Below are 27,500 nucleotides of genomic sequence, written 5' to 3'. Positions count from 1 at the left end.
TTAAAATTGACAAGAGAATGAAAGCTTTCTCGATGCACTGCGGAGTCCTCGCCAGCAAACGAGCCAGTGGCTAACGTCCCTCCACAGTGTTTTAGCCACTTCTAAATTAGAATCCTCGCCTCCATCGTGACAAATAAAGTAAGTGTCTTACAAGTATCATTGAGGCCTAGCTAAACATGCTTCACTACACAGCGTAGGAGGATACAATAGCTAACCGCTAACAGCAAGCTAGCTCTCCTGAATGTAAACAAACTAGTGGATCTACACAAATATCGACTGTAACGATACCAAGTACAGGAGCTGTGTATAATCGGTACAATGATTACGTCAATATTTTTTTATTATCACAAAATATTGTGTTATTTCTGTTGTTGTTAATAAAATAAATAAATACGTTCCAGGACATTTAAATTATGACCAATGTATGACCATTTAACTACTCGGTATTGGATCCATCCCCAAATGTTTTAATATGACCCAAAACTGATGTAACAACAGAAAAATAAGTGATTATTCCATTTGAACAGAAGTGTAGATAGAACATGTTAAAACAGAAACTAAGCAGATATTAACAGTAAATGAACAAGTAGATTAATAATCCATCATCATTTTGACAAAACAATAGAATGAGAAATTATATCATATGTTACTGCATGGTATTCAAATGTATGATTTTTAGTTTTAAACATACAAAGTAAGCTAAAAAGCTAGCATAAAACATCAACATGCTAAAATAAAATGTTAGCATACTTCTAAGATGCGCCAAGTATCAAAATCCATCATTTTTAGGTTTAAACATTAACATTTAGCTAAAAACCTAGCATAAAATGTGAGCATGCCATGATGACATAGGACAAGTTAGTGTATTTCTCAGATAGCACCAAGTATTAAAATGCACTATTTTTAGTTGTAAAGATACAAAATTAGCTAAACAGCTAGCATAATCGAAACATTAACATGCTAATACAAGAGACGCTATCATTTTTCTATGAAGGCCCTAAGTATCAAAATGTATGATTTTTAGGTGTAAATATACCAAAATTAGCTAAAAACCTAGCATAAAACATTAGCATGATGACATCGGACAAGTTAGCAAATTTCTAAGACAGCACTAAGAATGCACTATTTTAAGTTATCAAATTAGCTGAACAGCTAGCATAAAACGTTAACATGGTAACGCAAGCATGCTAATATGAAAGACGTTAGCATACTTCCAAGATGACGCCAAGCATTAAAATCCATCATTTTAGGTTTAAACATATACATTCAGTTAAAAAGCTAGCATAAACGTTAACATGCTAACATTAGCATGAAGACATAGGTCAAGTTAGCGTATTCCCAAGATGGCGCCAAGTATTAAAATGTAATAATTTTAGTTGTAAACATACATTTGCTGAACAGCTCGCATAAAAAATTAGCATGCTAACGTCAGGATGCTAATATAAGAGACGTTAGCATACTTCCAGGATGGCGCCAAGCATCAAAATACATGATTTTTAGATTGAAACATATACATTTAGCAAAAAGCCAGCACAAAAGTTGGCATATTGACATAGAAAAAGTTAGCGTATTTCTAAGATAGCACCAAGTATTACACAGCAAGTTGTAAACATTCAAAATCAGCTGAAGAGCTAGCATAAAACGTTAGCATACTAATATAAGAGACGTTAGCATTCTTCCAAGATCATGCCAAGTATCAAAAGCCATGATTGGCGGTATAAATATACAAAATGTGACATAAAACGTTAGCATTCTAACGTTAGCATGACGACATGGAAATAGGTCGGCTTCTCCTAAAATAGCAGCAAGTATAAAAATGCACTATTTTAAGGTTACAACATTAGCTGAAGAGCTAGCGTAAGATGTTAGCATGCTAATGTTGTAACTGGTCCTTATAACCTACTCAGTGGCCTAGTGGTTAGCGTGTCCGCCCTGAGATCGGTAGGTCGTGAATTCAAACCCCGGTCGAGTCATACCAAAGACTATAAAAAATGGGACCCATTACCTCCCTTCTTGGCAGTCAGCATCAAGGGTTGGAATTGGAGGTTAAATCCCCCCAAAAATATTACCGGGTGCGGCCACCGCTGCAGCTCATTGCTCCCCTCACCTCCCAGGGGGTGATCGAGAGTGATGGGTCAAATGCAGAGAATAATTTCGACACACCTAGTGTGTGTGTGACAATCATTGGTACTTGAACTTTATTTAGGTCATCAAGAATATCAATAATCATCGCGATGGATATCAAATATGGCGATACAGTTTTCAGCGATGAGCTAGTTAGTAGCTAGTTGGCTAGCTAGTAGCTAGTTGGCTACGACGTCACGGACAAGACAAGACTGCAAACAGCTGTCACCAACGCAGCTCTTTGGCCCCTGACCCGAGTTTTTTGGCGACTGAATGGGGGTCTGTGAATTCCCAGCCCTGTCGGAACATTTACAAGCCTCGCCTCGGCCTCCCTTGACCCGAGCGTCACCCTTGCCCGATGCGTGCACCGAGGCGTCCCGGCCGCAGAATGGGCCAATGGCGGGCGGGCGAGCGCTGGCCGCGGCGAGCCCGCCTCGTCAAGTTTACGACCCTATCAGGTTCTGGCCTCATAAATCCAAGAGCCCTCGGGCCGCGTGCAACAATGCGGGCTATTCATGCCATGTGCGCCTTTAATGGTTCTTCTGGACTTCCTTCCACTTCTGGACAGCCCCCCCCCCCCCCGCGCTCCTGCGGGCGAGAAAAAGGCCGCAGGAGAGCCGCGCACAATCGGAGTGGCCGAGTCGCGGCCAGGTCAGCCCTTTCTGAACTGTGTTCGACCTCTGACCCCCCCTACGTGCCACCTGGTGCTGCAGTGGTGAACTTCGCCTGACCCTGGACCTTAACATTGGACCACCACTTCACCCCTGCCAACTCACCTCCTTATAAGGTCGCATTCCTGGCCGCCATTTTGTACACATATAATGTACGCTCATATGCAGCAAAATATTCATCTTCTATAGAAACTCAATTACGTCACCACTTAGACCTGTTTCTGTGCATAAAGTTTACATCAACAAGCATGACAGTTGGTGTTTTCAAGGTTATACTTCCCTCTGGTGGACGTTGTGTGCAATACAAGCCGGTCAGTAAGAACACACCATTCATGTTCTACCACCAGGTGGCGAGCTACATCTAATGGCAATGGTGAGGCAGAAAAAATGAAAATAACATGAAATAAAATGAAATAAAATGAACGAATGAAAATCCATCCGTTTATTACCGCTTGTCCCTTTCGGCTCACGGGGGGTGCTGGAGCCTATCTCAGCTGCACATGTGCGGAAGGCGGGGTACACCCTGGACAAGTCGCCACCTCATCACAGGGCCAACACAGATAAACAGACAACATTCACACTCACATTCACACACTAGGGCCAGTTTAGTGTTGCCAATCAACCTATCTCCAGGTGCATGTCTTTGGAGGTGGGAGGAAGCCGGAGTACCCGGAGGGAACCCACGCAGTCACGGGGAGAACATGCAAACTCCACACAGAAAGATCCCGAGCCCGGGATTGAACTCAGGACCTTCGTATTGTGAGGCACATGCTGTGCCACAAATAAGTTATATATTTAAATTATTAGAAAGAAAATGCAAGTAAAAAATGATTTTAATAGGAGTATTTTAATTGGTAATATAAATAAATTAAATAGAAAGATTGATAATAAATGTAAAAAAAAATAAAAAAATATATCTATATATATATATATATATATATACACATATATATATATACATATATATATATACATATATATATATATATATATATATATATATATATATATATATATACATATATATATATATATATATATACACACACACACACACACACACACACACACACACACACACACAGGTAAAAGCCAGTAAATTAGAATATTTTGAAAAACTTGATTTATTTCAGTAATTGCATTCAAAAGGTGTAACTTGTACATTATATTTATTCATTGCACACAGACTGATGCATTCAAATGTTTATTTCATTTAATTTTGATGATTTGAAGTGGCAACAAATGAAAATCCAAAATTCCGTGTGTCACAAAATTACAATATTACTTAAGGCTAATACAAAAAAGGGATTTTTAGAAATGTTGGCCAACTGAAAAGTATGAAAATGAAAAATATGAGCATGTACAATACTCAATACTTGGTTGGAGCTCCTTTTGCCTCAATTACTGCGTTAATGCGGCGTGGCATGGAGTCGATGAGTTTCTGGCACTGCTCAGGTGTTATGAGAGCCCAGGTTGCTCTGATAGTGGCCTTCAACTCTTCTGCGTTTTTGGGTCTGGCATTCTGCATCTTCCTTTTCACAATACCCCACAGATTTTCTATGGGGCTAAGGTCAGGGGAGTTGGCGGGCCAATTTAGAACAGAAATACCATGGTCCGTAAACCAGGCACGGGTAGATTTTGCGCTGTGTGCAGGCGCCAAGTCCTGTTGGAACTTGAAATCTCCATCTCCATAGAGCAGGTCAGCAGTAGGAAGCATGAAGTGCTCTAAAACTTGCTGGTAGACGGCTGCGTTGACCCTGGATCTCAGGAAACAGAGTGGACCGACACCAGCTGGACTGCTGCTGAGTGGTCCAAAGTCATGTTTTCTGACGAAAGCAAATTTTGCATTTCCTTTGGAAATCGAGGTCCCAGAGTCTGGAGGAAGACAGGAGAGGCACAGGATCCACGTTGCCTGAAGTCTAGTGTAAAGTTTCCACCATCAGTGATGGTTTGGGGTGCCATGTCATCTGCTGGTGTCGGTCCACTCTGTTTCCTGAGATCCAGCGCAAAATCTACCCGTGCCTGGTTTACGGACCATGGTATTTCTGTTCTAAATTGGCCCGCCTATTCCCTTGACCTTAGCCCCATAGAAAATCTGTGGGGTATTGTGAAAAGGAAGATGCAGAATGCCAGACCCAAAAACGCAGAAGAGTTGAAGGTCACTATCAGAGCAACCTGGGCTCTCATAACACCTGAGCAGTGCAAGAAACTCATCGACTCCATGCCACGCCGCTTTAACGCAGTAATTGAGGCAAAAGGAGTTCCAACCAAGTATTGAGTATTGTACATGCTCATATTTTTCATTTTCATACTTTTCAGTTGGCCAACATTTCTAAAAATCCCTTTTTTGTACTAGCCTTAAGTAATATTCTAATTTTGTGACACACGGAATTTTGGATTTTCATTTGTTGCCACTTCAAATCATCAAAATTAAATGAAATAAACATTTGAATGTATCAGTCTGTGTGCAATGAATAAATATAATGTACAAGTTACACCTTTTGAATGCAATTACTGAAATAAATCAAGTTTTTCAAAATATTCTAATTTACTGGCTTTTACCTGTGTATATATATATATATATATATATATATATATATATATACACACATATATATATATATATATATATATATATATATATATATATATATATATACATACATATACATTATATATATATATATACATACATACATATACATTATATATAGATGTAAGCACAAGTTAACACTTGCAGGGCATTACTGCCTGACGCACCTCCGACAGTGCCATGTGGTGCTGGCTGCAGGGTCATCAGCCGGGAGCCACCTTTCACGGATGTTTCGCTCCTTTAATCCCGGAACATCTTCTGGGTGGTGGAGCAGCGACAGGGACGTCTCCCTTCCGCCCCCTGCAGCCAACTGAAGGATCCATACTGTACCCACATTCTAACCCCGGTATTATTGCTGTTGTGTATATGGAATGAGTCCCAAGGGAGGCGTTCGGGTGGCATCCTGAGGAGATGTCCGGACCACCTCATCTGGCTCCTCTCGATGTGGAGGAGCAGCGGCTTTACTTTGAGCTCCTCCCAAATGGCAGAGCTTCTCACCCTGTCTCTAAGGGAGAGCCCCGCCACCTGGCAGAGGAAACTCATTCCGGCCGCTTGTACCCGTGATCTTGTCCTTTCGGTCATAACCCAAAGCTCATGACCATAGGTGAGGATGGGAACGTAGAACGACCGGTAAATTGAGAGCTTTGCGTTCCGGCTCAGCTTCTTCTTCACCACAACAGATCGATACAGCGTCCGCATTACTGAAGACGCCGCACCGATCCGCCTGTCGATATCACAATCCACTCTTCCCCCACTCGTGAGCAAGACTCCTCCACTTGGGGTAAGATCTCCTACCCAACTTGGAGATGGCACTCCACCCTTTCCCGGGCGAGAACAATGGACTCTGACTTGGAGGTGCTGATTCTCATCCCAGTCGATTCACACTTGGCTGCGAACCGATCCAGTGAGAGCTGAAAATCCTGGCCAGTTGAAGCCATCAGGACCACATCATCTGCAAAAAGCAGAGACCTAATCCTGCAGCCACCAAACCGGATGCCCTCAACGCCTTGGCTGCGCCTAGAAATTCTGTCCATAAAAGTTATGAACAGAATCGCTGACAAAGGCCAGCCTTGGTGGAGTCCATCCCTCACTGGAAACGGGTCCGACTTACTGCCGGCAATGCGGACCAAGTTCTGACACTGATCATTCAGGGAGCGGACTGCCACAATCAGACAGTCCGATACCCCATACTCTCTGAGCACTACCCACAGGACTTCCCGGGGGACACGGTCGAATGCCTTTCGCAAGTCCACAAAGCACTGGTAGTAGACTGGTTGGGCAAACTCCCATGCACCCTCAAGGACCCTGCCGAGAGTATAGAGCTGGTCTACCGTTCCACGACCAGGACGAAAACCACACTGTTACCTGAATAGACCTTACCGGGAAGGCTGAGGAGTGTAATCCCACGATAGTTGGAACACACCCTCCGGTTCCCCTTCTTAAAGAGAGGAACCACCACCCCAGTCTGCCAATCCAGAGGTACCGCCCCCGATGTCCATGCGATGTTGCAGAGTCTTGTCAACCAAGACAGCCCCACAGCATCCAGAGCCTTAAGGAACTCCGGGCGGATCTCATCCACCCCCGGGGCATTGCCATCGAGGAGCTTTCTAACTACCTCAGCAACCTCAGCCCCAGAAATAGGAAAGACCACCACAGATTCCCCAGGCACTGCTTCATCATAGGAAGATGTGTTGGTGGGATTGAGGAGGTCTTTGAAGTATTCCCTCCACCGATCCACAACAGCCGCAGTAGAGGTCAGCAGAACACCATCCTCACCGTACACAGTGTTGACCAGAATCGCTTCGAAGCCGTCCAGGAGTCGTTTTCCATGGCTGCCCCAAACTCCTCCCATGTCCCAGTTTTTGCCTCCGCGACCGCCAAAGCCACACTTCGCTTGGCCAGTCGGTACCTGTCCACTGTCTCTGGAGTCCCATGAACCAAAAGGACCCGATAGGACTCTTTCTTCAACTTGACGGCATCCCTCACTGCTGGTGTCCACCAGCGGGTTCTAGGATTACCGCCACGACAGGCACCAACCACCTTGCGGCCACAGCTCCGATCAGCCGCCTCGACAATAGAGGCACGGAACATGGTCCACTCGGACTCAATATCCAGTGCCTCCCTCGTGACATGTTCAAAGTTCTTCCGGCGGTGAGAATTGAAACTCTCTCTGACAGGAGACTCTGCTAGACGTTCCCAGCAGACCCTCACAATGCTAATGGGCCTGCCAGGTCTGTCCGGCATCTTCCCCCACCATCGGAAATAATAATATATGAAATAAAATCAACGAATGAAAATAAGTTATATATTTAAATTATTAGTAAGGAAATACAAGTACAAAATACATTTTAATGAGTAATTTCATTGTTAATATAAAGAAATGCAATGAAAATATTGATAATAAATGTAAAAAAAATGTTTTAAATATAATATATACCATAAAATATATAATATGTTTTACCGCGCGAGATCTAATGGCAATGGTGATGTAGATAAAAGGAAATATTATATATGAAATAAAATTAATGAGTAAACAGAAAATAAGTCATATACTTAAATTATTAAAGTTAAAGTTAAAAGTTAAAGTACCAATGATTGTCACACACACACTAGGTGTGGCGAGATTATTCTCTGCATTTGACCCATCACCCTTGATCACCCCCTGGGAGGTGAGGGGAGCAGTGGGCAGCAGCGGTGGCCGCGCCCGGGAATCATTTTGGTGATTTAACCCCCAATTCCAACCCTTGATGCTGAGTGCCAAGCAGGGAGGTAATGGGTCCCATTTTTATAGTCTTTGGTATGACTCGGCCGGGGTTTGAACTCACAACCTACCGATCTCAGGGCGGACACTCTAACCACTAGGCCACTGAGTAGGTATTAATAAGGAAATACGAGTTAAAAATAGATGTTAATAGGGGTAATATAATTATTAATATAAAGAAATGAAATGGAAAGACAGATGATTGTAAAAAAAAACATAAAAATATAATATATACCATAAAATATATAATATGTTTTACCACCAGGTAGCGCAAGAGATGTAATGGCAATGGTGATGTAGATAAAAGGAAATATAATATATGAAATAAAATGAATGAGTAAACAGAAAATAAGTTATATACTTAAATTATTAATAAGGAAATACGAGTTAAAAATAGATGTTAATAGGGGTAATTTAATTAAACAGAAAGACAGATGATTGTAAAAAAAAAAAAAAACATATAAAAATATAATACATACCATAAAATATATAATATGTTTTACCACCAGGTAGCGCGTGAGATCTAATGGCAATGGTGAGGCAGAAAAAGGGAAAATAATATCAAATATCAAATAAAATGAACGAATGAAAACAAGTTATATATTTAAATTATTAGTAAGGAAATACAAGTAAAAAATAGATGTTAATAGGAATAATTTAATTGTTAATGTAAATAAATTAAATAGAAAGATTGATAATAAATGTAAAAAAAAAAAAATACCTGTATATAAAAATATGCCATAAAATATACAATGTTTTACCATCAGGTGGCGCGCTACATCTAATGGCAATGGTGATGTAGATAAAAGGAAATATAATATATGAAATACAATGAATGAGTAAACAGAAAATAAGTTATATACTTAAATTATTTTAATAAGGAAATACGATTTAAAAAAAAAAAAAAATGTTAATAGGGGTGATTAAAATATTAATATAAAGAAATTAAACAGAAAGACTGATGATTGTAAAAAAAATTATATAAAAATATAATATATACCATAAAATATATAATATGTTTTATCACCAGGTAGCGCGCAAGATCTAATGGCAATAGTGATGTAGATTAAAGGAAATATGATATATGCAATAAAATGAATGAGTAAACAGAAAATAAGTTATATACTTAAATTATTAATACGGAAATACGAGTTAAAAATAGATGTTAACAGGGGTAATTTAATTATTAATATAAAGAAATTAAACGGAAAGACAGATGATTGTAAAAAAAAACATAAAAATATAATATATACCATAAAATATATAATATGTTTTACCACCAGGTAGCGCGTGAGATGTAATGGCAATAGTGAGGCAGAAAAAGGGAAAGTAATAATGTATGAAATAAAATGAACGAATGAAAATAAGTTATATATTTAAATTATTAGTAAGGAAATACGAGTTAAAAATAGCTGTTAATAGGAGTAATTTAATTGTTGATGTAAATAAATTAAATAGAAAGATTGATAATGAATCTTTCTATATATATATATATATATATATATATATATATGTAAAAAAGATATATATAAAAATATACCATAAAAATGTATGATATGTTTTACCACCAGGTGGCGCGCTAGATCTAATGGAAATGGTGAGGCAGAAAAAAGGAAATATAATCCATCCATCCATTTCTACCGCTTGTCCCTTTTGGGATCGCGGGGGGTAGGAAATATAATATGAAATAAAATGAATGAATAAACATAAAATAAGTTATATATTTAAATTATGAATAAGTAAATACGATTAAAAAATAGATGTTAATGGGAGTAATTTAATTATCAAATAAAGAAATTAAACGGAAAGACTGATAATGACTGTAAAAAAAAAATTATATATATATATATATATATATATATATATATATACATACATACACAGTATATATATATATATATATATATATATATATACATATATATATATATATATAATATAACAGGTGGCGCTCTACATCTAGTGGGAATCGTGAGGCATAAAAAAGAAAAAGTAATAATACATTAAATGAATGAAAATCACGTCCATCCATCCATCCATTTTCTCCCGCTTGTCCCGTTCGGGGTCGCGGCGGGTGCTGGAGCCTATCTCAGCTGCTTCGGGCGGAGGGCGGGGTACACCCTGGACAAGTCCCCACCTCATCGCAGGGCCAACACAAATAGACAGACAACTTAATACGAGGGGAAAAAATAGATGTTAATAGGGTTAGTTTAATAACTAATATAAAGGGATTAAAATGGATTAATTGATAATAAATGTAAAAATAAAAATATAAAATATAAAATAAAATACATATGTTTTATCACATCTAGGGCAATGATAAGGCAGAAAGAAGAAAAAAAACAAAAACAGAAATACAATTAATGAATGAATAGAAAGTAAGTTATGTACTTAAATTAATAATGAAATACGAGTAAAAAAAAAACCAGATGTTAATAGGGGTAATTTAATTATTAATATAAAAGGATTAAATAGAAATATTGATAATAAATGCAAAAAATATATATATAAAAATTGTATATATACCATAAAATATATAATATGTTTTACCACCAGGTGGCGCTCAGTGGTAATGAGACAGTAAAAATAAAAATAAAAATATATGAAATATAATGAATGAAAAATACATTAAATACTTAAGCAAATACGAGTAAAAAATATATGTTAATAGGAGTAGTTTAATAATTAATATAAATAAATTAAATAGAAAGATTGATAATAAATGCAAAAAAAAAAAAAAGTATATAAAAATAAAAGTAATACAATATATACCATAAAATATAATACGTCATGTTTTACCACGGGCAAGTGCGTGTGCCTCACAATACGAAAAGTCCTGGGTTCAATCCTGGGCTCGGTATCTTTATGTGTGGAGTTTGCATGTTCTCCCCGTGACTGCGTGGGTTCCCTGCGGTTACTCCGGCTTCCTCCCACCTCCAAAGACATGAACCTGGGGTAGGTTGATTGGCAATACTAAATTGGCCCTAGTGTGTGAATGTGAGTGTGAATGTTGTCTGTCTATCTGCGGTAGAAAATGGATGGATGGATGTTTTACCACCTGGTGGCGTTCTACATCTAATGGCAATGATGAGGCAGAAAAGGGGGGAAAAAAATAGTATATGAAATAAAATGAATGAATAAATAGGAAATAAGATGCATTGCAATAAAGAGACATCAAATGTCAATCATTAAGGACATACAAGTAAAAATAGATGTTATTAAGAATAATTTAATAAGTTATTGTAGATTAAATGAAAAAAAAAAAAGATCATATTAACTATATAATACACATAAAGTACATTATATGGTAAAATATATAACATAAAATATATCAGGGGTGTCAGACTGATGTTCATTGAGGGCCACATGGAATAATGTAAAAATTAATATAAAGAGATTAAATGGAAAGATTGATAATAATATATATAACATAAAATATATTTTGTTTTAACACCAGGTGGCACTCTACATCGAATGACAATGATAAGGCAGAAAAAAGAAAAAAATTGTATATGAAATAAGAATCAATAACATGAAACATGACTAGAAAATAAGATGTATCGCAACAAATAGACACGAAATATAAGTTATTAATAAGGAAATTAGAGTAAAAAATAGATGTTATGAAGAGTGATTTAATAAAAATTAATACAAAGAAATTAAATGAAAAGATTGATAATAAATGTATGATAATAACAATAAAATATGATATATATGATAAAATATATATCAGTGGTGTCAGACTTGTGTTCATTGAGGGCCACGTGGCAGTTATAGCTGCCCTCAGAGGGCCACTTGTAACAGTGGATAAATAATACAGGCATCCAGCGCTTCACTTTATTCACTTTGTTATGTTACAGCTTCATTCCAAAATGGAATAAATACATTTTTGTCCTCAAAATTCTACACACAATACTCCATAATGACAGCGTGAAAAGGTAGTTGTTGTTGTTGTTTTTTTTTAAATTGCAAACATTTTAAAAACAAACTAGTGAGAAATGACATGTATGCCGCACGTTCGGACAAATTTGGAACTTGTTCAGAAGAAAAACAACTTTAGAACAGAGTCTTGCATTCAACCCAATGTAAAGATGCTATTACAATGCAGTAAGACCCATAATGCAGTGCGCTTCCACGTCACACTTTCAAACCCTATGGCCAAGAAAAGTGCTAAACCATACTAAATATAACAACGCAGAGATCAGGCAGACCTTCCTTGTCAAAGATATTTCTCAGGGAACAATTGGCAATAAAGTACTTAAAAAGTGAGAAAAATGAAATGTCTGACTCACCCATGCTGTCATTCTGTTCAGCTTCCAATGTGGGCTCCCCATAAAAGCCTGAAAGAAACGTCACAAATGGGTTAGCAAAGACACCAAGTCTTCTTTCGATGAAGACAATATCGACAAATGAGTTACACACAGTGGGTCTGGATGAATTTTTGCCTCATTCTTGTGAGAATCCTGCGTGTAACTGTAGCATTAAAGAGTGGGGGGTTGGTTCATTTATCCAGGACTAGCTGCAGTGTGCGCAAACAACTAGGGCCAATTTAGTGTTGGTGTTGTAAAATTCAGTGCACAAAAAAAATCATCCATCCATTATCTACCGCTTATTCCCTTTGGGGTCGCGTGGGGCGCTGGAGCCTATCTCAGCTACAATCGGGCGGAAGGCGGGGTACACCCTCGCCACCTCATCGCAGGGCCAACACAGATAAACAGACAACATTCACACACTAGGGCCAATTTAGTGTTGGTGTTGTAAAATTCAGTGCACAAAAAAAATCAGTTCAAATAAAAAATGTGTGTATAAAAAATGTATTGTAAAAAAGTTGGTGCAGAAAAATTCAGTGTATAAAAATTTGAGGGGGAAAATCAGTGTAAAAATATTTGTTGCTTTAAATTTCAAGAACCCCTTTTGGTAAATCAAGAAAAAAGGGAACAAGCACTTTTCGTTCTCGTCAGTTCCAGGTCCTAAATAGCTGTCAAACTGTCCAAACTTTTCAGATTATATCCTCAGCAATCTACTGTACTTTTCAGGTGAGATGCATGATTTATGAATTACAAAAAACTTACAGAAAGCAGGGAAGCGAGGAAGCAGCAGACCCCTTGATAATGTAAACATAGGGACACAGGAAGTGATCACGGTGGTGCTATAAATAGTTGGTCTGAGTTAATGTTTATAATAACAACATCACTAATACTTGTTATTAATTCAAGTCATGACACGTAAATTGAGTCTTGTTGTCGCTTTTTGAATGGTTATTTATCGAATTTTATGGGCGGAATAGTGGAGCTCCCATTGGCTCCGCTGTAAGCTGACTTTAATTATCTTTTAATATTTATAATGCATTTAAAAAATAATACAACCGTCGTCATGTCTCTCATAATGATTGTGAACGATAGGCAACATTCCCAAAAAACGTGCAGTGCCCCTCTAATCAAGTGAGTGTTGAGTTTTGAAGCAACAAATATTTATACACTAAATATTTTCAAAATGAATTTTTATACATTTTTTGTTTTATTTACACTACATTAAAATTAATTAAAAGAAATTGTCAGCCTAATTTGATGAAAAAAAACAAAAAAACATTTAGTTCACAAAATTCAAATGCAAAAAATTAATATACTTTTCATATTTTCTTGTAATCAGACAATATTTTTCGGTATATTAGATGGACTTTTTTACTGGACCCTTCTGAAGAAGACTGCAGATGACAGTTAAAACATGTCAGGTAAAAAAAATTCCATCTTGTATACCGAAAAATATTGTCTGATTACAAGAACATTTGAAAACTATATGAATAAGAAGACATAATGAAGCTTTTTGTGCAAAAAATTTAGTGTGTCAAAAAAAAAGTTTTCGTAATAGAGACACAAATTAACCTACCAGCATATCAGTATGTGGAATTAAATTATGGGATGGATTAAGCAAGGGAATCAAACAAAACATTAATATGATTCAGTTTAAGAGACTGTTCAAACTACAAGTGTTCCCAGTACAAAGAAGAAGAATTACAATAAACATCTTGAACCTTTTTTTTTTTTTTTTTTAAATGAGATAATCTCATTCATCTCTTAGGTGAACCATAAACTACTTAACTATTTATTTATGAGAACTTTCATTATCGTGTGTATTTACTGTATGTCTAATATTTGTATTAATACTTGTTTACTTAATTATGGTATGTTTATTATTTATTCACTGTTCCGTTACAGAGAACAAAGAAATAGGACAAAACTGCTATGACATGAAAAGGGGTATTATTAAGTACGCTCGGCTTCTTCCTACTCCTTTTCGCGCGTGCTGTAATGAAACAACTGGAAATATGTGACGCATTGTAGTTGTATGCGTGTTCCAAACAAACTGACACTAACTACCGTATTTTTCGGACTATAAGTCGCAGTTTTTTTCATAGTTTGGCCGGGCTCCAGTGCAACTTATATGTTTTTTTCCTTTTTTATTATGCATTTTCGGCAGGTGCGACTTATACTCCGGTGCGATTTATACTCCGAAAAATGCGGTAACCTCCATACATGTTAGACGTAAAAATGGTGGTATTTTTCACCAATTACATTCAGTTCACTCCCTTACGAGTATTACGAGTATTTTGAGTTCCAAGCTCAGCCATAGAAACATTTAAGCCATTGTACATCTGATTCTTGGTGAGCGACAAACCAGATTGTGATGAGACTTTCCAGCTTGTTCAAACTATATTAGTTCCTAGAGTTACAACGCTCCCCACTAAACCTCGGTGAGGACTCATCCCATCTGTGCACCCGTCGCCTGGAGACTTCCCCGCTTCTCGCTTACGTGCCCGCCTGGCGAGCTCCATCACTCACACGGCCAGGCGGTCACTTAGCGCGGGCTCTCAAAGCCCCGCGTCGTCCCCTATCGATGTCGGTGTACCATCCTACCAACAGCTGGAGACCCCTGACCTCGCACATGCCAGCTGCCCCCCTGTTCCATAGTCCCCTTAGTCAACACGAGCATATGTTTTCCCTGGGGCATACACCCACCCACACACACACACGTGCCTCAGTCGCCACCCTGAATGGACATATTGATCCATGACACACCGACGGTGTGCAGACACGTGTGCATGTTTTGTGCGATTCCATTGATTTATTTATTTTTCATTCGCTGCGCTGACAGGGCACTCCTTTAAAAACTTGGAAAGTTTAACCTGAACCATGACTGATGTCAGCACCAACCGTTGCTTGGATCTTCTGACGACATTCTACTTCAACTCTAAGGGAAGAGCATGAAATGTGTGACGACTAGGGCTGGGCGATGAAAAGATATCACTATAGACACGTTGTTGTTATCAATTAAAAAAACTGTTGGTTAATATGTCGGAAAAAAGCGGAAGTATGAAAGCAAGGTCGGTTGCATGGACAAAAGGCACTCGCTCTCTGGGAACCGAGCGACGCAGGAAGTGATCGCTGACACGCTAACAGCCAATCAGGTGATAGTATCAACTATCAAGTTTAGTTGATTCTTTGCATTGAGTGAGAAGAGAATGTCAAAATGAAGAAATTGTAGCTAAACGAGGAAAAGTCACCTGGACTGGACTATAGTCACCTGGATTATGGCACTTTTTGGGAGATTTTTCAAAGACCACACCACCTTAGCCACGCCCACCCTTTAGAGCACAGCTGTAACTTCCTGGTACTAAACCTACAGAAAATATTTTCTTCTCAGGTTTCTCTAAGTTTACATTTTCACACTTTGCACTATTTTCTTACACTTTATTAAGTATTTCCTACACATTTTTTTTTTTTTTTTTTTAAATCTGCAAAAAAAAATTATTTAAATTTTTTGGTGATATTTTATTCTGAGGCCATATCACCCAGGCCTACCTCAACAGCATGGTACTTTTTTGTATTTTTTTCCAAAAGGACCAATGTGGTCTGTAAATGATGCAAGGCGCTCGTTCCCACCAAGATTGCGAATACCACACCACCTTAGCCCCGCTCACCCTTTAGCGCACAGCTGTAACCTCCTGGCACTAAACCTGCAGAAAATAGTTGTCAGGTTTCTCTATTGTTTACATTTTCACACTTTGCAACATTTTCTTATACTTTATGAAGCATTTCTTACGTATTCCTTAATTTTAAGGTCTTATTGTTCAGTGTTCAATGTGATTTTACTATTTTCTTGACATTGTTTGAGTGATTTCCATGCTGGTGTTGACATTTCCTTTCTGCCTTTATAGCTGAGGGGATTATAATCAGAGGAAGTAACATTTCATATATTTTCCATATAATATATTTTCCATAGGTACAAAAAAAATATATATGTAAAACACTTATATTGTGATACAGTTTTCAGTCATATTGTGGCAATGGTTGTATTAATCTGAATACTACCCCAAAAAAATACCTGTATTATTTATTTTTGGATTGTTAGCCACCAGAATAAATATTTGTGCATGTTCAAAAGTTGTATAGTCATGATTATTAGGTCTAAAACGTACAAAATTAGCTAAAATGCTCACATGAAATGTTAGCTTGCTAATAGTAACAGGCTAAAATTTGCATGCTAACAGGTGAAGGGCTAGCATACTTTTAAGATGGCGCCAAGTAACGAAATTCATGACTATTGGGTTAAAAAGTACAAAATTAGATCAAATGCTAGCATAAACTGATAGCATGTTAACGTTAGCATGCTAACAGGGGAATAGCTGGCATACTTCTAAGATGGCAACAAGTAACAAAATCCATGACTATTGGGTTAAAAAGTACAATTAGATGAAATGCTAGCATAAAGTGTTAGCATGCTAACATTAGCATGATAACAGGGGACTAGCTGGCATACTTCTAGCATGGCAACAAGTAATGAAATCCATGACAATTGGGTTAAAAAGTACAAAATTAGATCAAAGTGCCACAATTCTGATGTAATTAAGTCATTAGCATTAGCAAATATGCTACCACTTTTATGAGTGTCTGTGTTAGTATTATTAACTTACAATGGCATTTTTCTTGTATTGTTTCAGTGTCACAAATTCCTCAGTAAATTCACCAAAACGTCACTGTGGAGTTTTTGAGTCTGTTTAGCTGATTGTAGAGCTAGTTTACGCAGACAGTGGGTCCATGACGATGACTTCTGTTTTGTTTGATCAGTCGTTTTACTGCCATGTTACAGACACAGTTTGGAAACAATTAAGGTATGTAAATAAACATTTACAAAACATTTATTTGTAAATAACTAATTTCACTATATATATATATATATATATATATATATATATATATATATATATATATATATATATATATATATATATCTGCGGCTTATAGTCCGGTGCGGCAAATACTGTATATGGAAAAAAAATGTCCCCTACAATTTAGTGGGTGTGGCTTATATACCGGCGCGCTCTATAGTTTGAAAAATACGGTAATCAAAAGTGCTAAAACCAGATATCACAGAAGCTCATAATATTGTTTACATTCAGAGCAGCCATCTTTGAAGCAAACTCAGGGTTGGTGAAAATGCTCCGACTTTCAGACTAGGGTATCAGACATCCAGATAAAAATTCTGACTAGCAACTGGGAAATTTTCACTTCCCAGTACAATTATTCATCATTTTAATAGATCACAAAAAATATAAATAATTTTCGACATCGACCGATACAAAACACTTCAACAAGTCAACAATTCAAGATGTTATTGCTTGGTTTGAGGAGTTTCTTGGTCCATATTGTGAGGCAGCAGTGGACCCCCCAGAGTGCGGCCGCTGGTTCTAATCCTCAGGACATCTTATTGACCATTGCAGCCAGAAGCGGAGGAGGCTTTAAGGAGCAGCCAATGCAGCCGGCGCCTGCTCCGCTGTGGCCCATTGTTTGTTGACAAAGAGAGGCTACATCTTTAACCTTTCACCTCTAAAACCTCCACAAGCTCCACCTCTCTCAGCTCCACCTCAGGCGACATACACGCTCGTGACCCTCACATCGCACTCGTCTTCAAATGTTCAGTTGGGCATTCGCCGACAGTTGTTTAGAGCTCTTACTGTACCAGTCAGTGCAGTGTAGTGTAGCATCGTCACTTCCTGTTTGCTAGTTTTGCTCATATCTGCCTACTTCCTGTTTTAACATGTTCTGTCTACACTTACCTTTACATTTAATAATCACTTATTTTTTGGTTGTTTGGATACTTTACATTAGTTTTGGCTGATACTTCAACTTATGGGTATGGATTCAATACCAGGTAGTTACAGGATCATACAATGGTCATAATTAAGTTATCTTGTGTCAGCAGACGTATTAAACAATTAAAAAATGATTTTGTGATAACAAAAAATATTAATGTAATCATTGTAATAGCTACTAGAATTTTTATTTTCCTGAGGGAACTCTCCTGAAGGAATCAATAAAGTACTATCTATCTATCTAGATAGATACGGCTCTTCAACTTAGTATCGTTACAGTTGATATTTGTATAGATACACCCATTTGTTTACATTCAGGCGCGCTAGCTTGCTGTTAGCGGTTAGTTATTGTATCCTCCTACGGCAGGGGTCGGCAACCCAAAATGTTGAATGAGCCAAAAAAAAAAATCGGTCTTTAGCCGCAAAAAATAAAAAATCTTATTTAAGTCTTATAATGAAGGCAACATATGATGTAAGTGTCTATATTAGCCTACTATCAAAGGCTGACGCAAATCTTTGTTGACAGAAATGTTGTATTTAAATTTTTATTCTACACATTTTTGCAACAGTGGAAATCATTAGCTTCTCACAGGATGAGATAAGTTCTGGAAATGACTGGCTTAGAATGATCAAAGGTATAGATGTGTGTGTCCAAGTTAAAGGAAACGGCAGGCTGTCTTCTTTTAATAGATTTATTAAAATTTTTGCGAGCTGGGTAATGTTTTCTGTGGTCTGGAACAACATGGCACAAATGCAGCCAATATTACATACAGATAATGTGTCATGAGACATGTACATATAAATGAAATACACAGAGGACATAAGTAAAGGAAATTAAATGAGCTCAAATATACCTACAAACGAGGTATAATGATGCAATATGTACATACAGCGAGCCTAAATAGCATGTACGCACCAATTAGTTTGCAGCCATGGATTGACCAAATATGCCTGATAAGCACTCCAGCAAATCGATAAAATCAACAAAGCTCACCTTTGTGCATTCACGCACAGCATAAAAAGTTTGGTGGACAAAATGAGACAAAGAAGGAGTGGCATAAAACAGGTCTTTCTGTGGTAGCGTCGGAGAAAATTGTAAATGTAAACAAACTTCGATGAGTTCAAGTATTGCTGAAATTAGTAGGACAAAACGGTGCTTGCCAAATACTCTCATCAGTGAAGCATGTTTAATATAAACAGTGGGATTTCTAACAATTAAGAATGTTTGTGTCATGTTTATTCTCCTACAGAAAATATATTGAAACAAAAAATATATTTTTTTCTTCATCTTTTTTTTTTTTTTTAAATTAAATGAACATAGAAAAAACACAAGATACACTTTCAACTTTCTTCATCTTTTTCCATTTTCACACATCTCTGAAAGAGGCCCAAGGAGCCACTAGGGCGGTGCTAAAGAGCCACATGTGGCTCAAAGGTTGCTGAACCCCGCCCTACGTTGTGTAGTGAAGCATGTTTAGCTATTCCTCGTCCTGCAGGGACAATACTTGTAAGAAACTGACTTTATTTGTCGCCATGGAGGCGAGGATTAGTGATTTAGAAGTAGTTAAAACACTGTGGAGAGACGTTAGCTGCTAGCTAGCTACAATATGTTTTAAAGCGGCACTTCAGTGTTTATAGCTTCACCTTTATCATTAGTTTGGAAGCCAAAATACGTCCATTCTCCCTCTTCTGTCTCCACACGGTTTCCGCTTGTAAGTGCTCTGAGTGTGTGTTGACTCACACGCCCCTCAGCTGATATTACCAGTAATGTCACCGTCATGTTGAATATCTTAAAATGTGTTTTGTGGCAATTCAAATTTTGACCACAGTGTCAGTTGCTATGTAGAGTGTCAGTTGCTATGTAGAGTGGCACTTTCCATCGTTTTCAGCAGACTACATTGTAAAATGATTAAACCCCACCCTCTTCCTTTCACGGGAGATCCACTAAAGAATGGGGCCATATGAATCTCTTACCTACTGTATAACAGTTCGGACATGAGTCATGGCTAAGGATGGGTACTTTTTTGCAGATTCTTGGCACTTCGGCACTTGGCGATCACTCCAGCAGCACTGAGAGCAGTCTCAGCCAAACTACCTCGAGGTAATGTTGCAATTTCCAATGCCAACAGAGGAAGTGACTAAAAAACACTTCAGCGTAAGTAAAGTAAGGCTCCATGTTCCCAAAAAAGTGCCAACTTGATGCTAATATAGCATTAGCATGAACTGATTAACATTAACGATTTTACACTGCCATTTCAACATCTCCAAATGTGTTAATGAAAACTACAACTAAGATGCACGTTACAATCCAACAGTTGGTGTGTAATAATAACAATAACAATACTTACAGTCTTAACACTTTTTAGGGCACAACAACAAACACACCATAAACTACTCACTACTGCCATCCAATGTCTTGGACTTGAAACTGTAATTGCAACTTCATGTCATATTGTAAACAAAACAAGATTTAACAACTGGACAGCAGTTGTCATAAAAATTATATTTTATTATCGAAAACAAGTACCAAAAATTGGTACCGTTGACTACCGGTATCAATTGATCAGGTATTGGGAATTGGTACCCTATCGGTTCAAATGTGAAGATACCATCCCTTTATAGCAGACTGCAATAAAGGGCGTGAAGCCTCTCGTCAGTCATCCACTCCATCTACAATGTTGTGGAAAAGATTATTTGGGCGCCACACACAACCGTGTCATGTATCCTTCCAGAACAACCTGATCTACATTCCTCACAGTAAGGCGACATATGGTTGGAGAAGTTGGTGGACGAGGCCGTCATGAAAACACCTCAACAGTTATTTAATTTCAAAACATATTGTACACTTCTAACAAATCCTTTGCCTTCACCTACACATCAGCAGGATCCTTGATCCAAATCTTCTTTATTGTTGTCCCTGGTCCACACCTGCAGATGGCTAAGGTTACCCACCCAGGTCCACACTTGGCACATATCTGAACGCCGGGCAGAGTGTGTTCTAGTCTTTATTCCATTCATTCGATTAGAAAAAAGCTTAATTAGTTGTTTCATTTAATGGTTTGACGAGCACTGGGGCTGGGCGATAAAACGATATCAATATATGTCGTGATAAGACACAATCGATAAATGATGTGTTTGATCAAACATTCAATATTTTTTTCTTCTTCGTGGGAGGAAAGTGGAAAAGTATGGAAACAAGGTTGGTTGCATGAACAAAGGCACTCGCTCTCTGGTAAACGAGCAACGCAGGAAGTGATCACTGATCAGTGGGAGTGACAAGTTTGCTTGTGTGCCGGTTGATTCTTTGCATGGAGTGAGAAGAGAAAGTGCACAAAAATTGCTTGCCATAACCTTCATTCTTTTTTCTAATAAATGCACATCAACAACATTGAAATTGCACTTTAAACATGTGTACATTAAAGTTTGCCGGCACACAGATTACGGCAAACACACCACTGCTTTCTTTTTGTTTCATTAGAATGAATTCGTTGGGGTTTTTAAAATAATTTCTTTGTATTATTTATTATGTGTGCTCTATGATTGACGCATTACTAACTTAAATTCCGGTCTATAAGCCACTAACTTTTCCTACGCTTTGTACCCTGCGGCTTATAAAAAGGTGTGGCTAATTTCTGGATTTTTTGTCACTGATGGCCATAATGTTTTGTGTTCAATAGTTTTCATTAAACCCAAGCAGAGGACTGAAAAGGTGTGTTATCGTTTGTGCTATGGCGCCGTCTTTCGGTCAAGTTCTCTCACTGTACGTATTGCGGGTTGAAAATGTACTTCCTGTCTTAATGCCTTAAACCGGAAGTAAAACCGTCCCTAGCGTTACTACTCATATGGATTCTTCATTCATCGCTCCAAGCTATGTTTGTAAGTTTTACAATATAACTAAAACAATTCTAACTTACTAAACCGTCCCATGTGTGATGCATGTAGGAGTGTTTTCATGCATATTCGTCCGTGCTATCGTAACGTAACGAAGCTAGCGTTGTCAGCATTATCCAATATACTAACAAGCCTACGAGTGTCTGTGTTAGTATAATTAACTTACAATGGCATTCTTTTTGTATTGTTTCAGATTCCTAGAAAAAAAAGTCACCGTGGAGTGATGGAGTCTGTTTAGCTGATTGGAGAGCTAGCTAGTGTTTTACTGCCGTGTTACAGACAAGTATGTAAATAAACATTTACATATACAATTTTTGTGTAAATAACTTATTTCACAACGTATATATTTGTGACTTATGATCCGGTACGGCTAATATATGGAACAATATTGTTTTCTTCTCAAATTTAGTGGGTGTAGCTTATATACCAGTGTGCTCTATTGTCCGGGAAATTCAGTATTTACTTTAATAAACAATCGAAGCAACAGACTGTAGATCTAATCAAATTAATCGTTTTTATCGATGCAGCCTTAACTAATACATATCCAGCGCTGACTCAGATATTCAACATTTAATTCCAAGTCCTTCCATTCTCAATATGAGTCTCATCCGTGAATTGAAAAATACAATTAAAAAAACAGTGTGACCGCTGACACGAGTAGTGCAGCACAGGAAATGTTTTGCGAGATTACACAATACAGCGGCGGCTTCGGTGACATCAGCATTGTGCGAAAATCAATCAATCAATCGATCGATCCTTCAATCGGACCGAGCAACTGTAAGATGGATGAGAGGAAGCCAGCCGCCACAAACAGGTCATTGTATTCCCACCCAATGCATGATGGCCTTGCTGCCAGGTCTTCTCAGGCCTCGGGCAGCGCTCAATCCAACCCCCGCCCCTTTAGCGGAGACACTCATAAGGTTCCGTTTGCCTCAGAGGGCCTTGAAGGAGCAGATGGGGTCGTCGGCAAGTGGGAAGAAGTTTCCACTCGTTCACAGCCAACCGCATTTCTGACTTGTGCCACAGCATTGACAACTTCGTTGTGACAAAGTGCCTTCCTCGTTTTTGGTCCGGTTGAAAGAAACTATTGGGTTTGTTTTGCTAGTACCGTTTGATTTTGGAGTGCACCGTAAATATTTCATCTTTATCGGGCTGATACAAGGAACTATGACATCACGCCGATAAATCTGATATCATTGAAAAATAGCTCAGATAATCGTCCAAATAAAATAAATGAGGCGTTATTAACCGTACTGTGCTATAGGTGGATCAGGGGGAACCAATCAATACTCTTTTTCTATGTGTCGCAAAACTACCCTGAGTTCATTATAACATGGGCGATAAAATCAATATATATTGTGATAGACACGTAATCAATATCAATAAAAACTGTGTTTTTTTTTGTTTTTTTTAATTATTATTGCTTTTTTATTATTACTTTTTTTTATTGATTTTCCATTGGAATAAAGTATGGCAGATTTAGGAGATTTTTTCAAAACGACACCACCTTAACCACGCTCACCTTTCAGAGCACAGCTGTAACTGCCTGGCAGGAAATTGTTCTTCTCCGGTTTCTCTTTGTTCATACAAAATGTGAAGATAGAAAAACTATTACCGGTAGCTATAAATGTCATTTTGAATTTCTCTTCTCACTCCATGCAAAGAATCAAGGTTTCTCATTGTATCCCATCGGGTTGAGTTTTTTCTTGCCCTGATGTGGGATCTGAGCCGAGGATGTCGTTGTGGCTTGTGCAGCCCTTTGAGACACTTGTGATTAAGGGCTATATTAATACACTTTGATTGATTGACTTTGATCAACCAAACGTGATAGTTGACACTGTCACCTGATTGGCTGTTAGCATGCCACTCCCACTGATAAGTGATCACTTCCTGCGCAACCAACCTTGCTTTGCAACATCCGCTTTCATCCGACGAAAAAGAAAAAAAAATAGACATTTTATGGAACGCATATTGATATCGATTACGTGTGTATCGCGATATATATTGGTATCTTTTTATCAAACCAGCCCTAGCAGAAAGTAAGCTGTTATTAACAGGAAATTAACAAGTCGATTAATGGCAGTTATGGAGGATAATACAACAGTTGTGGGCTGCTCTTTTTCACCAATCAATAAATGTGTAGTGTTGATATCAATTATAGTATCAGTATGTGATCAATACTAGAGTGTTAAGATCGATATATTAATGTTTTTTTATGTTTACAAACTCTGAATAATTCTATGGACACAGGAGGACTTTGAGGACAAAAAACCCAAAGTATTTAAAAAAAAGTACTAAATAGTAGCGTTCTGTATTTCCCAGACTATAGAGCGCATTGGTATACAAGACGCACTCACTAAATTTTAGAAAAAAAAATATTTACAGACATATATGTTGTGAAATGAGTTATTTACACAGAAATATTTTGTAAATGTTTATTTGCATACCTTAATTGCTTCCAAACGGTGTCTGTAACACAGCAGTAAAACGGATGATCAAACAAAACAGAAGTCCTAGTCATGCACCCACTAGCTGCGCAAGCTAGCTCTTCAATCAGCTAAACAACTCCACGGTGACGTTTTGGTGAATTTACATGAGGAATTTGTGAAACTGAAACAATACAAAAAGAATGCCATTGTGAATTAATAATGCTAACACAGACACTCGTAAACGTGTTGGCATATTAGCTAATGGTAACGACGCTAGCATCATTACATTACGATAGCACGTTCAAATATGCATGAAAACACTCCTACAGACATCACAGATGGGACGGTTTAGTAAGTAAGAATTGTTTTAGTTATATTGTAAAACTTACAAACATTGCTTGGAGGGATGAATGAAGAATCCATACGAGTAAAAATGGTATAGACGATTAGGAGACAGAACGGCATTTTTACTTCCGGTTCAAAGCAACAACAACAAGAATTCCCATTCACCCAACAGTACCTGCAGTGAGCGAACTCGTCCAAAAGATGACGCCATAGCTCAAACAATAACAAAAAACATGTAAGCGTCTTTGCATGTGTTTAATGAAAACTATTTGCTTTATAGCCGTCAGCGAAGAAAAATCCATAAATCAGCCGCACCGTTTTATAAGGCGCCAGGCATCAAAGCTTAGGGAAAAAGTAGCGGCTTAAAGTCCGGAATTTACGGTAGTTAGTGTGCTTTTGACTTTGACTTGATTAAACAATTGCATGAAATAAATATTGAGAATCACTATGAATAAACAAAACATTTACAGATAATGGACGTGATCGAGTTTGGCCAATTTCACTCATAAATCATCGAAATCGGCAACATAAAACCCTGATATGAACATCTCAATCTTCTCATAACTTCCTAACAATTATATTCAAGTACAAAGGATTGATATTGAAACACTGCTTGAATATAACCCTGTGAGAGGTTCATAGTAAATGCATGACTCTGCCTCTTTAAGGGAGCAGAATTATCCAATTTCAGATGACGTCCGACCCACCCAAAAGGTCCAGTAGACGTGTCAGTCATCTTCAGCATTTATGGAAATCAGTCCAGTGCCTTTTGTCTATCGTCATAAGTCACGAGGAAGCAAAGCCTGACACAAAATCTCCTTGAAGGAGGTCATGAAAAGGTCCAGAAGGGTCAGAACATCTACTCTATGAACCATCCCATCAGCAGGTCTGGACTCGGACACACGTGACGCTCCTCTCTGGACCCCCAAACCATATCTGGGGAAGGAGCGCCGGCTTCATAGGCTGCTCCGCGGCTATCCCTTTGACCTGTTCACCTGACCCTTGACCTCAGTGTGTAGCGCAGTTCAACACAATGTCTACTTTGTCCTCCCCACTGCTCCTGGCTGACAAAGACCCCGCAGTGCTGCATCCGAGGTGCGCTCAAGTTCACATCAGTGTTGTATCCCTCCGCCTCTTGAAAGTGACAAATTATTTTGTTATAAAGTGATGATTAGGGCCCGAGCAACATAAACTGCCAAGTTTATTCTTCTACGCTTCGACACATTTTTGAGGCCCGTGGTGTGCATGAAAACTCACCAAATTTTCCCGGGCGCATCAAAATTTGGTGTTTCAAAATTGACACGGTTCGCCGTCGGCAAAGAAAATTCATAAATTAGCCGCACCGCTTTCAGGCATGTGACTTGACCACAATGAAAAAGACTGAGAACATTTCCGGGGGTCTGGGGGATGAAGGCCAGGTCCAGGGCGGTGCCCTGGTGGGGGGACAAGGGGGGCGACGCACCCTGAAGCTCCTGGTTTTTCACCAATTTAACATGCTAAAATTAACAGACAGCACCATTTGAAGAAAATATTTTAGTGTTTAAAGACATGAAAACATCATTAATAGAACACACATAACCCAATTATCCTAATGAATCACTGTATATGGTTCAGTCCCAACAGTATTTAGTCACTAATATTTACATCTTGTGTTCATTTCACATCCACAGGTGTCACATTGATCAGTGTTATTATCTACAGGAAAATAGTATATAGGATATAAATTTATGAAAATAATTAAACATGTTTAGTATTGTTTACTCATATTTGAAAATAGGAAATAATAATAATGTGAGGACACTGACATATTGCATGAAACAAGTGTGAAAATATTTACCTTCAAGATTGTTACACTACTGACAATATTGTTTCAAGAGACTATATAAGAACTTAATATTACAAAATAGTATTATATGCTAATTTATTTCAAATAAATTGTTAACTGGAATCAATAATGCGACTCTTTGAATTTCTGTAATTTCATAATATATTTTCACGTGGCTTTTTATTTTTAGAAAAACCCATTTATATTTCGCAAAGCAATAATTGGTTAATATTTAAAACAAACATGCGTATTTCGCAAGCAAATATTTTTTAGCTTACCTCATTATTAACAACCCTGTCTGCAACTGAAGTGGGTTGTTTGGGTGGATCTTTCCTCTCCATGTCTACGGCAGTTGTCGATGTAAACAAAGGATGAAGTCCGTAAGGTTTGCTCACTTTCGGTTGACATCCAAAAGTACCAGCTAGTGAAAAGTTCGTTTTCCTTGCTTCAAGTTGTTTCATATGTTTTTGGCGTTTCGCATGTACTTCCAAAGCCTTGAAACCTCGTGATCCATAGTCAATATTATCATGACACCACGTGCACAAAACCTTTCCGGGACGATCGATTTTCCGAATAAAATCACCGAACAAAGTCGTAACTTCCTTCTTCCCAACAGTATCAGTGATTTCCCTTTCCATCCAGTCCCATCGAAACTTATTTTTGACATGTTTATCAATTTCTTTTACTTGTAAAGCGTCCTTTCTCTCGAGA

General features: G+C 37.9%; 1 protein-coding gene across 1 annotated transcript in view; it reads right to left on the bottom strand.

Annotated features, from left to right (window-relative positions):
• nr6a1a (nuclear receptor subfamily 6, group A, member 1a) overlaps window positions 1-27,500 on the bottom strand; it is a 267,283-nt gene that overhangs the window by 211,603 nt on the left and 28,180 nt on the right. The window contains exon 2 of the mRNA XM_061980571.1: window positions 12,442-12,489. Coding sequence (XP_061836555.1) covers window positions 12,442-12,489 — 48 coding nt within the window. The remainder of the gene's footprint in view (window positions 1-12,441; window positions 12,490-27,500) is intronic.

Source organism: Nerophis lumbriciformis, linkage group LG20 (genome assembly GCF_033978685.3).
Source record: "Nerophis lumbriciformis linkage group LG20, RoL_Nlum_v2.1, whole genome shotgun sequence".
NCBI classification, from domain to species: Eukaryota; Metazoa; Chordata; class Actinopteri; order Syngnathiformes; family Syngnathidae; genus Nerophis; species Nerophis lumbriciformis.
Note: the sequence above shows the minus strand (reverse complement) of the source record. Positions and strands in the feature narration are given on the sequence as shown.